This window comes from Drosophila grimshawi, unplaced genomic scaffold (assembly GCF_018153295.1).
Source record: "Drosophila grimshawi isolate 15287-2541.00 unplaced genomic scaffold, ASM1815329v1 contig_311, whole genome shotgun sequence".
Taxonomy (NCBI): Eukaryota; Metazoa; Arthropoda; class Insecta; order Diptera; family Drosophilidae; genus Drosophila; species Drosophila grimshawi.
This window is the reverse complement of record NW_025063098.1, coordinates 18864943-18876205: the sequence shown is the minus strand read 5'-3', so window position 1 is coordinate 18876205 and position 11263 is coordinate 18864943. Positions and strand designations below refer to the sequence as shown.

Sequence of the window (11263 nt, the reverse complement as noted above, 5' to 3'; positions counted from 1 at the left end):
TGTTGCCATAATTTAATGTTGATTTTTAGTTGTTAGAAGTGGGCTATGACGCGTTTCTCACTCGCGGCCACTTTGAAGTCAACCCATCCAAGCGACTAACTCGCTGCTATTGCTGTTGCTGCGGCAAGTGCGTTTTTGTCAAGTTCGTGTCTTAAGTCTTTTGTTTCGACGCACCAATTTTGTATACCCTTGTGGGGGATATTATTATTTTGAGAAGTGAAGTGTGTAATGCATCGACATCAATAGCATTATGTCCATATAGCTGAATTACATCTATCCAGCTTTCTTACAAACTTTCTTATTGAAAATTGAGATGTGCCCCTACTTTTTCTGCACACAAAACATTATATCATAAGCTGAAACATTCAATCAAAATATGAATTCTTAAATGCAAAGATTTTATGTTTACCAAGATATATTATTAACAAAAATTGGGAATAATACGATGACTTCTTTCTCCAAAGGGTGTGTAAAATTCGGCATGCTAAAGTAATACTCTTTTCTGTTTTTTTTTTTAGTTGTATTTTTTTTGCATTGTTTTTGGTATTCGTTCAACGTTTAGCCACAAATCGGTATAACGCAGTGGCTGCAAATAGTTGACCCACATAATGCGACCAGCCCTAAATGCCAAAGAAAACACTAGCTGGACTCTTTGGCCGCCCGACTAGTCGGCTGTCTTGCTGTTTGCCTGTCTGACTGTCTTTTTGTCCGAGCGCTTGACTGACTGCCATCACACTTGAAACGAATCCAAAACACTGCATAGCGGTTTCTCTTTTGTTGCCGCTGCAACAAACGATTTCATTTTCACGTTTCATTTTCATTTCTGTTTGTTTGTTGGCGGCAAGAAGTCTTTAAGCCGAAATGCATCTAACGGTTCTCACACTCTTTAGCGTCACTTGCAATCCATTTCATTCGTTTTCAGTTAAGTGACAAATTGCAAGCGCCCTTGGGTTCAAGAGTCTCCAACTCTAGCTGCTGCCCGTTCATAAATATTTACCAGCCCTGGCAGGCAATCGCAGTCCTTGGCCACAATCTAGAGTGCAATCTAACGCACGCTGCCAGCATTAGGTAATAAATTGCTCGGACCGTCCGGCTGGCCATGAAAATTGAATTGTTTGTTGTTGCTTTTGATGCTGGTACACTGAAAAAATAAATGTTTATTGTTTGGTGCCCTGTTGTAATAATTTAAATATATTTTTAAATGTATTTTATTTTTTATTATTAATCTGTTATTATTCTGTTCAGTAAGCCGTAGAGTCAGCTAAAAACATACTTAATAGAATAATTAAGAAATGATTATAAAAATAAGTATTGGATTAGTAGTAATTTTGTATTAAGATATTTAACTTTCATGTGACTTGTTAGCAGATATCATCTCGAAATTAAGCTAAATCTGCTTTAGTTAGGAATATCTGTTCTTAAGTACTATTTTTCATTATTGATTTATAGTAAATGAAGAATACTCCAATGCAAGTTGTAGTGTATATTTTTAAAATCAAAAATTTGCAATTATTTGCCGATTGTACTTGAACATATCGTTGTATTTTCTCTGAGTGTAGTAACGCTGATGGCTCACGAAGGCGAGGCGCGTTCGGCCCGCCCACATTACTTTGGCCAGGCTCATTAGGGAATATCGTGGGATTGTACCGTTTTTGTTGTTTTTGTTTGCTCAGCTCCGATGAACGCTGCGATTCGACGAGGACTCCGTCGAGGACTAGAACTCATTGCACTTCTGCACGCAAAATAAATGAGAGAACATTAAATTAAATGATTGCGAATATTAGAAAATATTGGCATGCCAAATGCTGCGAAGACTTGTACATGGGCGTAGCAGGGGGTGCCATATCATCAAAGCCCCTAAGGCACGTGGTGTGTGTGCCTACATTGAAAGCAAAGTGCAAGTCTCGAAGCTTACTTCGACTAAACAAAACCATAGCCAAATTTTTATCTGACTTCTAAATCTGGAAAATATATTAAAGCGCAAAATTAGAGAGTATCAATTGTAAGTTATTTTGATTCAATTTGACTTTTATTTATTTACTTGTGAGCAAAGGCGTTCTATAATAGAAATATTAATTTTTTACCTTTTTCAGCATATACAACAAATTTTGCATTGCAAGTAAAATAATTTGAAATAATTTGCACATTTTTAAATATAATATTAGACTGTATCTATTTTGCTAAATAGCCTCTGCCCCCTCAGTTAACCCCACTTGACTACGCCCATTGCTTTTGGCAAACTCAGCATCCACATCCGCGTAGTTGGAATTTGCTATTTGCTAAAAATAATAATAAATGATCATCTGGCCTTGGCGACGTCCATGTCGTTATGTCTCATTAGCACTTTGCCGGCTGCATTTACTTAGGTGCGCAAATTAAAATAAAGAGCAGCATCACACTTGATGGAAAGCCCGAGTCCAGCTTGAGGCCCAGCATTCTGCTCGCAGTTGCCACTTAAACTCGTTTCGGAGTCGCAAATACAAAAGCGTTGAGTGGTTTTCATTTGAGTGGTTTGATTTTGTCTTTTGTGTTACTTTTTGTGTCTTTACTTTCTTAGCCGGGAAGTTGATGCATGACCAACAAAAGAAGCAGCAAAAAAAGACAAACTGCGCCAAATTCTGGCAGCAATTTAGTGATTTCGAATTGGCCAGCGAGTGGTTTTTAATGAAAGTGCTGCAACGAAAGATGCGCTTTTGGAGACGCCTTCACTTTTTTTCGGTTTTGGTTTCTGGCCAGCCAGCCCCAAATTATACAGGCAGCTGTTACGGCTGGCAATCAGCATAAGATTTTTAAGCGCTTCAGCATTTCAGCATTTCACTGCCTGCCAACGTGGCTGTTGTCTTCGTATTCCCAGTTTTTGGTTGGTGTGCGCTTTCGTGTCAACACATTTTATATGCCAAGCGAAACCGGCCAGAAACTGCAACAGCAACAACACGAAAAACAACAACAGACAGAACACCCTGCCTGATAATCAAACGTATAACTGGCATTTCGGCAAGTGGCTCTGGCAGGCTATCATTCATTCATTCGCTCACTCGCTCACTCAATCAAGTGCTCCAGCTTAGACGTTCATTGGGGTCAATCTTGGAGTCTTACCAACATGTTGGCCATTGTTTAAACTCAATTTTGGTCGGCCGCAAAATTTCACTTTCCATACGCCGCCACACAATAGACAAAATCTTAATTCCTCGTGATATTAATTTAAAATAATGTCTCATTTCATTTTAAATAAGCTTAAAATAATTTTACAAAATTTAATCACCAGTAATAAAATATTAAAAATAATACAAAATCAGTCAATCATAAACCACAAGAATTTGCTTGACAGGAAAAAATATATTGAAAAGTCAAACTTGCGCATCTTTATCAATAAATATACTTATTAATTTCAATATTATCTTTTTCACACTAGCTAGACCGATCTAATTTAATTTGCAAAGTAAAATGCTTTCTTTTTCCTTTTATGCATTGATATACATATATCAATTTTTCACATACATACAAATATGTGCATATAGGTTACCATATACCATATGCTAAATGCCTGCCCACGACCTGCTGAACTTTGCCAAATGAAAAAAGACCCGTCGGATATAGGTCATGGCGCAGGTAGCACAACAACACCAACAACAACAACAATAACAGTAGCCAGAGCAGACCGTTCCCATATTTGATTGTCAGACATGGGCTACCGTTTTGGCCAATGTCGCTGTCGAGGTTGCTGTTGCTGTTGCGGGTTGCTGTTGATCTTGTCCCATTGTCCATGCTCTCTCACCGTCGTCGTCGTCGTCGCCATTGTCAATGTTGGCTGTCAGTTTTGTCAGGCGGGTTGACAGGCCTACAAGCGAGCCAACTTGGCCTAACTACCACAATACTGGACACAGCTTTTGTGCTAAAATCAAAGTGCGCAATTGCATGAGGCGCATACAAGATCGGCTTTTCAAATCCGCAAAGATTGCTCCGGGCTGAAGCACACAAATTCAACAAAAACAAAAAATATGTAAGAAACAAGACAAAACCTGTGCCAAATTTATGTTCTACACGCCATTAATCACGGCCCACAGAGTGTTGGCATGTGCCGAGCTGTGGTCAGCAGAGCAATCTAAATTTCACAAATCATAACCGCAAAAGGTTTTTGGCCAATGCCACTGACACATATATTTGCTGCTTCTGGTCCAGACTCAGACCCAGTGCCAGAGCCAGAGCCAGTCCCATTTGTGCTCGTCATTTGGGAAGTGACTGCAAATTAACCTTAATAGATTGCATTTGACAGCAACCGAACATTGTGGGAGCCGTGTGGGTCTATAAATCGGAGCAGACACCAAATTTCGGTAACTCAATGTAATAGCATTCATTATGTCTGAGCCGAGTCTGAGCTGAGCTTGGCTCTGGTGTTGGCTCTGGTTCACTGGAATAATTCAAACATTATCATTAGCCCGTTTTCTGGTTTTCGGTTTTCGTTATTGTCTACCCTTGCCTGCAGGTATTATAATTTTGTCATAAAGTGTGTAACGAAATGCTATTTCGTTTAACAAGTTTTTCAAACTTTATCACACAAGATTTCAGCAGGTGGATTTTGTTCTGCAAGTGTATGAAAACTTCGGCTTGGTTGGGATAGATGTTCCTTGTTCTTGTTGTGTCTTAAAAGTGAATCCGTTTGTATGCTGGCGTCTTGCTTTTGAGTCCATCGATTGACCTGCTGCTTTGCAAATCTTGGCAGACACAAGTTCACTTTCTATTTATTGACTTAGCCAGAGTTAAAACGGCGGCTTCTTTTGTGCCACGCTGCACAAATCACATCGATTTGATAAATCATAATCGATTGGCATGGGCAAATGCGCTTTTCGGGTTAGTCACTTCTGCAAGGTGTTTATGGCAAATCGTGACACAATGCTTTGACTGGGCCACTGACAAGCTGAAAACCTTGCAATGGATGAGCCGGAAAAACACCAAACGGTCTGTGATTGAACATCAACTGCCTTCTGACATTTCGGCAAATGGATATTGGCCAAAAGAGTTTCTCAACTGGGTTGGGCAACGAAAGAAAGCGACTGACTTAACTAAAAGCCAAAGGCAACTAGGTATAGAAATCAATTAAAGTAAGAGGGTATCCTCTAGACAGAAATGTTTGAGACGAGCAGATGCCATGTACAAGGGTAACAAGTACAGAGTAAAGCCTTAACCTGTTTAAGGATAAGCTCGTTTTCTCTTTGAATTGAATAATCATGTGCAGTAGATAAACATCAGCTACCAGAGCAGCTGTCAGCGATCTCTATCTGTGTTATTTGTTTGAACTGCTGGCTGAAACTAGATCAGTTAACATAGTATGTTATGCTAGATGTTTACACCAAGGCTTTAAATGTTTTCTCCGCAGCCACCGAGTGCTATCTTCACTTTTTATCAAAGCACACAATAACAACAATAACAATAGCAACAACAGACAATATTGTGAAAGGCTGCTCCATTCTATAACAGCTAAACGTTCCGGTTTTTTTTTCTTTTTTCTGTTTTGTTTGTATATTGTCCGTTTGTTTGATGCCTTAAAAGAATATACAACACTCACACACACAGACACACACATACACACACATTAATCCATTTGTATATGTATTTACATATGTTAGTAATTTGCTTAAATTTGTATTTTGGCTGCGACAAGTTACCGTAAATGTGCGTCGACTTGTTGTCAAATAAAACAAAATGACAAAAAAAAAAGTAGAAAAAAAATGTCAGAAAAGATTTACAAATTTATGCTAAAAGTTCGCAGTTAGCAGTAGCATTTATATGGGCAATTGGCCAAAATGTTGGCCAACTTCAACACATTTGCGTGCTTTATCTCAGTCACCCGGTTTACAGCTCCTCCTTTTCCTCAGCCTCTTCTCCTTCGGCTTCTTCACCATCTTGCTGTTGGCCACATCAAAGTGACTTGAATCCCATTTGACTTGCAGTTATGCAGTTACAGTTGCCAAATTTGGCGAATTTCACTTGTTCACAGTTCGCAAATTTATGCCGTCTTGGGTATACTTCAAGTAGCAAGTAGCATGTGCTTCAGGGGAGTACTGGTGCAGGCTCCTAGGCAAGCAAATTAAATATGCATGCATTGTACTACGTTTACTTTCTACGCTTATTTGCATATTAACAAGAGATATTTGTACGAGTAGCTCAACGAACCATAACTTATTTAATATTGATAGATTTGAACAAGTATTAGTTTGATTTATATCTTAATATCCATGCATATATTCATCTTTAACTACGACAAAGTTTCATTTATAGAAAATCGGGCAAATTTACTAGAATTATATATAATATAAAACCAAATCAAGAAAACATTCAAGCTTTAAATGCATTTCAAACAGCTTGCCCCCTTTCTTCATTGCTTAACCGTAATTCTCTTAACCGGAAATTCTCATATCCTAGCTAATCATCTAACTGTACGGCATCGTTTTCGCCGCCCATCAATATTTGTCTGATAGTTGCTAGCCACTTAGCATGGCCCTGCAGCTTGATCTCTAACTTAATTATAATACTCGAGAGGAGACGAGAATACAAACATTCACACACCCAGTGGACGCCCCAATATGCCAAGAGGCAAGAGTTAAGAGTCTATGAGTCTGTAGTCGTATAACTCATATGCTAATTGGATGGTACTCAGTAAGTGGTACTCACTGTACACAGATAGATACAGATCATATCTTAAAGGGGGCTACCCACTAATTGTTGGTCAATGGTCGACTCTTGCATTTTACTGGGTTAACAGGTGACGCGGAAATTACTTACTTATTTTCCGGTACCACGCCCCCTAAATAGGCGGTGCTTAAGAACAAAGCTTTTTGTGAAGCGCATAATTAGCATAAAATTATTAAACTAATTGCTGCATGTGAAACACTCTAAATGACTAAATAATCTCTTACACTGTGGGAAATGCAACTGATTCCAAATTTAAACAATCTTTCATTAGTTGCTGCTGTTGTTTTACTCTCTGTTGCCCTCTAGGCGAAATTTGGCTAATTTGGGCAACTACAACAACAGTCCATAAATAATGCAACTCCAGCAAGTAGAAGAGGAGCCAACGGCTCTTTGAAGCGCCGCTTAATTTTTCTCACATTTGTCAAAACACTTCGGACACATTTGGATGGTTGATAATGGTTGGCAACAGGAACAACCCCAACCTTAAGCTTCAGAGGGTATTATAAGAACAGTTAGAAGCCTGACAAGTGTCAAGCATATGTAGCCATATAATTGATTATTATATTAATTTTTTTTTTATTATTTACTTGAGGCGTTCACTGCCTGGCAATTAATTATCTTTTATTTATTTCCCTGTTGTATTTTGTATGCACTAACACTTATACTAGCAATTTGTATACACTTAACACTTAGCTTTACTCATTGATGTGAATAATAATTTTGATTAAAATGTTATATTCTTAAACTTCACTTCACAATTAAGGACCTTTACTCATTTCCTAGTTGTTTAATTTAATACTAATTCTATTCAACTTAAATCTTTACTCATTGATGTGAATAATAATTGTATTACACTTCAAAAATCGTGTTTGTTTAAATTAATAATTACTATTAACTTCAATTTAAATTGGAAGTGTTTTATATATTTTTTTTGATAACAAATGGTAATAAATTAAACTGAGTTAGTGTATTAGCTGCGTCGGTTAGTTCGCTTAGAGGTTTTCATGACATTTGGTTTAGGCGCCCAGACGCAGTTGCAGTTGCAGTTGCAGTTCGGCACTTGCCACTTGGCTGGCGGCAAACACATAAATATCCTTTACGGCAGCAGACTCAGCCATTCAGCTCTTCATCGTCTGTTCTTTCTGATCGCCTGTTAATTTGCACATGGTGCTGCAATTTCACAGATTTATCATTTTTATCGTCGGTTGCAAAAGCCAAAATTTATGAATATGCCACTCCGCGTTTGCCGCGCCGGCCAAGAAAAAAAAAACCAGTTGCAAGCCTCGACTCTGCAAATTTATGGCCCGTTGCAAAACAGCATATTGCCCGTAGCAGCTGGCAGCTTTTAGCCAAACTTCTACGCATGTTACCGTTGGCCAAGTTTTACGCAGTTCGTGTATCGTGCCAAGCTTAAATGCAGCTTTGGGTTTTAATGGGGATTGGTTAAGTGAGCTGTGAGTGCCTAATTGCTTCCAATTCGTTATATTTAGGCGTGATTTTTCTCTATGAAAACGTATCAATTTAAATTATGCTTTAGTTTTTGACGAGACCACATGAAGTGCACTGTTGATCAGCATTAAAACAGTTTCAAGCTATATTCCTGAATCTTTTACATATTTTTGGTGCCGGCAGTACTTATGTCGGAGCCGGACGGATTGGATCATCATCATTTGGCTGCAAATGTTCTTATTCCTAATCGGTAGAAAGATGAATTCTATATTGTGGAATTGAGATGAGCAAAATGTCATAATTTCTACTGTTTAGCTTTATTCTTGTTGTTTAAATTATATTTAAAACGAATCAAGGTTTTTTGCGCATTTCCAACTAAGGCCGTACTACTAATGGGTAAGTGCAGCTATTAAATATGTACACTCGTCTTATCAGCTATCGAAAGCCGAAAAGCTGATGCTAAACAAATAGCTGGAATCGGGGCAATGAATATATTCATTGCAAGTAGGGGCTCAAAATCATACTGATTCGAAAGCTCGCTCGACTTGATATTTATGGCATTTGACCAATGAAATTTTCTTTGATTATACATGCACTACAAAAATATTGGTCTAAATTTTAGAAATAAGGGCAACCCAACTTATAATTCAGAAAGTATATATTTAAAACGGAAAGTTATGTCTTTCTAAGGTTGACGTATTAGCAAAACCCCAAACTCAAACAAACAAGTTCAAAGAGAATTGCTACTGCCCATTCAAATGATAATGACAAAAAACAGAGCAAGCCGCCACTTTACGCTGCAGCTGTTTTGATTTCTATTTTAAATCCGACTTAATGAAATGCGAATCTGTTTAACCGTTATAATTCTCATTGTAGTTTGGTTATTTATACTTGGTAAATAAGAAACATGTTCCTATTGCAGCTATGTGATATGTGCTTCAGCAAAAAGACAGACATATGCCAAGATTTATGAAGAGAGCTTCAAGAAGGAGAGACTCGTGTGCATATAAACAGACAGAATTACAGACGAGCTATAAAAACTCGGCAGGTGATGCCGAACAAGAATATATAAACATCATAAAAAGATTGCTGTGCGATGTTGCTCTCATAGAATAGTATCTATTCTAAAGAATTTTTGCAAACATTGTTTAAGTAAGAAGGCGACTTTCAATAAATTGAATATCTAAAAACAATTTTTAAATTGCAACTATTTTTTAATATTTAGTTAGGGGAAAAGTGTGAAATAATTACTAATTCCATACATTATTCTTGCAATAAGGAAGTCAAAATTATGTAAGTTATACAAAATGAATTTTGTTGTTCTTAGTTTAGAATCGGAGCATTTAATTGCTTTGGATATAGTGTTTTGTGGTAACTTTTAGCATATCGCGTGCTTGAGTGTCATCGCCATCAGTTTCACTTAGGCAGCTAGCAGGACTTGGGCAAATAAATTGCTAGCCTTACTGGCTGACTGAGATTGTGATCGCTTTTGCCTGTTATGAGTCAATCAGACAGACGCGTGCTGCCTGGTAACATTGTCACCATCACCTATGGACCACAGACCGAACAGGGACTATAGATTTTAGACACAGCTATGGGTTGTTGCCTCGAGGCGCGTAGGCAAACAACAAGCGCAGATTGTTTGCCACAGATTGCATCATGAAATTTAACTGCATCGGTATTTACAAGTTGTGCGCTCCGAGCATTTTTGCATAAACTGGCAGTAGGCAGCAGACAGCAGGCAGTAGGCAGCAGGTTAGCCAGCGAATGCTACTCTTGGCAACGTTAACATATAAGGAACCGCTCTCCATTCAACTGTCCGGTTGACCGAAAATGTTTATGACTTTTGACGATGCACAGCAAGGCCCTATCTTTCCCCCTTCCACTTCCTCATAATTTCCTATGAGCTATACTCAGAGACACTGAGAAATTCCAGAAATGTAATACGAAAATCGGTCGACATCAAAGAGCATTATGTTTTGGCTTTTTTCGGTGTGGGCAGCCAAAGTTTCATATCTGCCGACACTTTCTTCACGAGTGGCGCTATCTTTTTAAAGGCCTTGTGCTCCTTATCGCTTAGTAGATTGAAGATGACGCTCTCCGAGCTGGCAATTGTACAGCCGATGTGTCGCAATCGTTCCAGTGCCAAATCGCGATCCTGATTGAGCCGAGAGGCGCAACAATCGGCAACCAGCCAAACATCCACATTATTGTTGATCAAATCGAATGCAGTTTGCTCCACGCACACGTGCGTCTGTGTAAGAGAGAAAGATTTGTGAGAAAATGCTGTTCATCTATATAAGTACAGATCGAATTCCTTTTCAAATGGATTTGAACTTGCCTCAATACCAAAAAGCACCGCTGTCTTTGGCTTCTCACCAAAGATATCCTTCATTTTCTTTTCGATGGGTGGCAAAAACATGCTGAATTGTGTTTTTGGTAAAATGCAACAGGCATGATTCACATCCAGTTCGCAAACTGTGCTGCCCAGCTTTTCCGGATATTGTTCGGTGACCACCAGTGGCACATTGAATATTTTGCCAGCTTCTATCTGCGGATATAATTCTCATTCACTGTAAGCTTTAATTATCGCTGATTCCCGATAAACCTACCAATTTCTTGGAATTCTTTATAACGGCGTCAAGCATTGGTATAGCTGGCCTAAACTTTTCCTGTAGGTCGCACAACATAAATAAGGTTTTAGACGGGTTTAGACGGTACAGGCGATGTGTTATTTTTTGCTCCATCATTGTTCAAAAGTATTTAGGTTTACAAATTTTGAACTTCAATTTGAATATTCCCGCAAAGTAGTCGCCCTCTATTGGCATTCATGGGCACTTTTCCGTTCAGCTGATATGTTGCGCCACCTTATCGTTATCGACACCACTGTTAACAATCAATACTAAAAAACGCGCTCTGTTAATGCACTGTTACGTGTTAAAAAATTTCATTCAACTAAACGCTGTGATTTTTTCAAAGCACAACTTTTGTGTTTAATTAATTGGACTTTTCGAACGGTTTAGCGACGCGTTAAGCTTTAATTTACAACTTGAAAAGAAAAGTTAGAATAAATTCTGACCATTTGCTGCCTAAACGAATTTATTAATGATTTAAGCAAAAAGTT

At 38.3% G+C, this 11263-nt stretch overlaps 1 protein-coding gene across 1 annotated transcript; it reads right to left on the bottom strand.

Annotated features, from left to right (window-relative positions):
* Window positions 1-9360: 9360 nt before the first annotated feature.
* On the bottom strand, window positions 9361-11142 carry LOC6567691 (isochorismatase domain-containing protein 1). Its single transcript, XM_032740117.1, has 3 exons — window positions 10752-11142; window positions 10481-10690; window positions 9361-10393 (listed from the first exon to the last, which is right to left on the bottom strand). Exons 1-3 carry the CDS (start codon window positions 10887-10889, stop codon window positions 10112-10114), a joined length of 630 nt encoding a protein of 209 aa, XP_032596008.1. The 5' UTR covers window positions 10890-11142; the 3' UTR covers window positions 9361-10111.
* Between the last annotated feature and the right edge of the window lie 121 nt (window positions 11143-11263).

Coding starts and splice junctions, on each gene's coding strand:
- LOC6567691 (XM_032740117.1), bottom strand. CDS start 10,889: ATGATGGAGCAAAAAATAACACATCGCCTGTACCGTCTAAACCCGTCT. Junction 10,691..10,751: donor TAAAGAATTCCAAGAAATTG/GTAGGTTTATCG, acceptor TTATATCCGCAG/ATAGAAGCTGGCAAAATATT. Junction 10,394..10,480: donor CGGTGCTTTTTGGTATTGAG/GCAAGTTCAAAT, acceptor TCTCTTACACAG/ACGCACGTGTGCGTGGAGCA.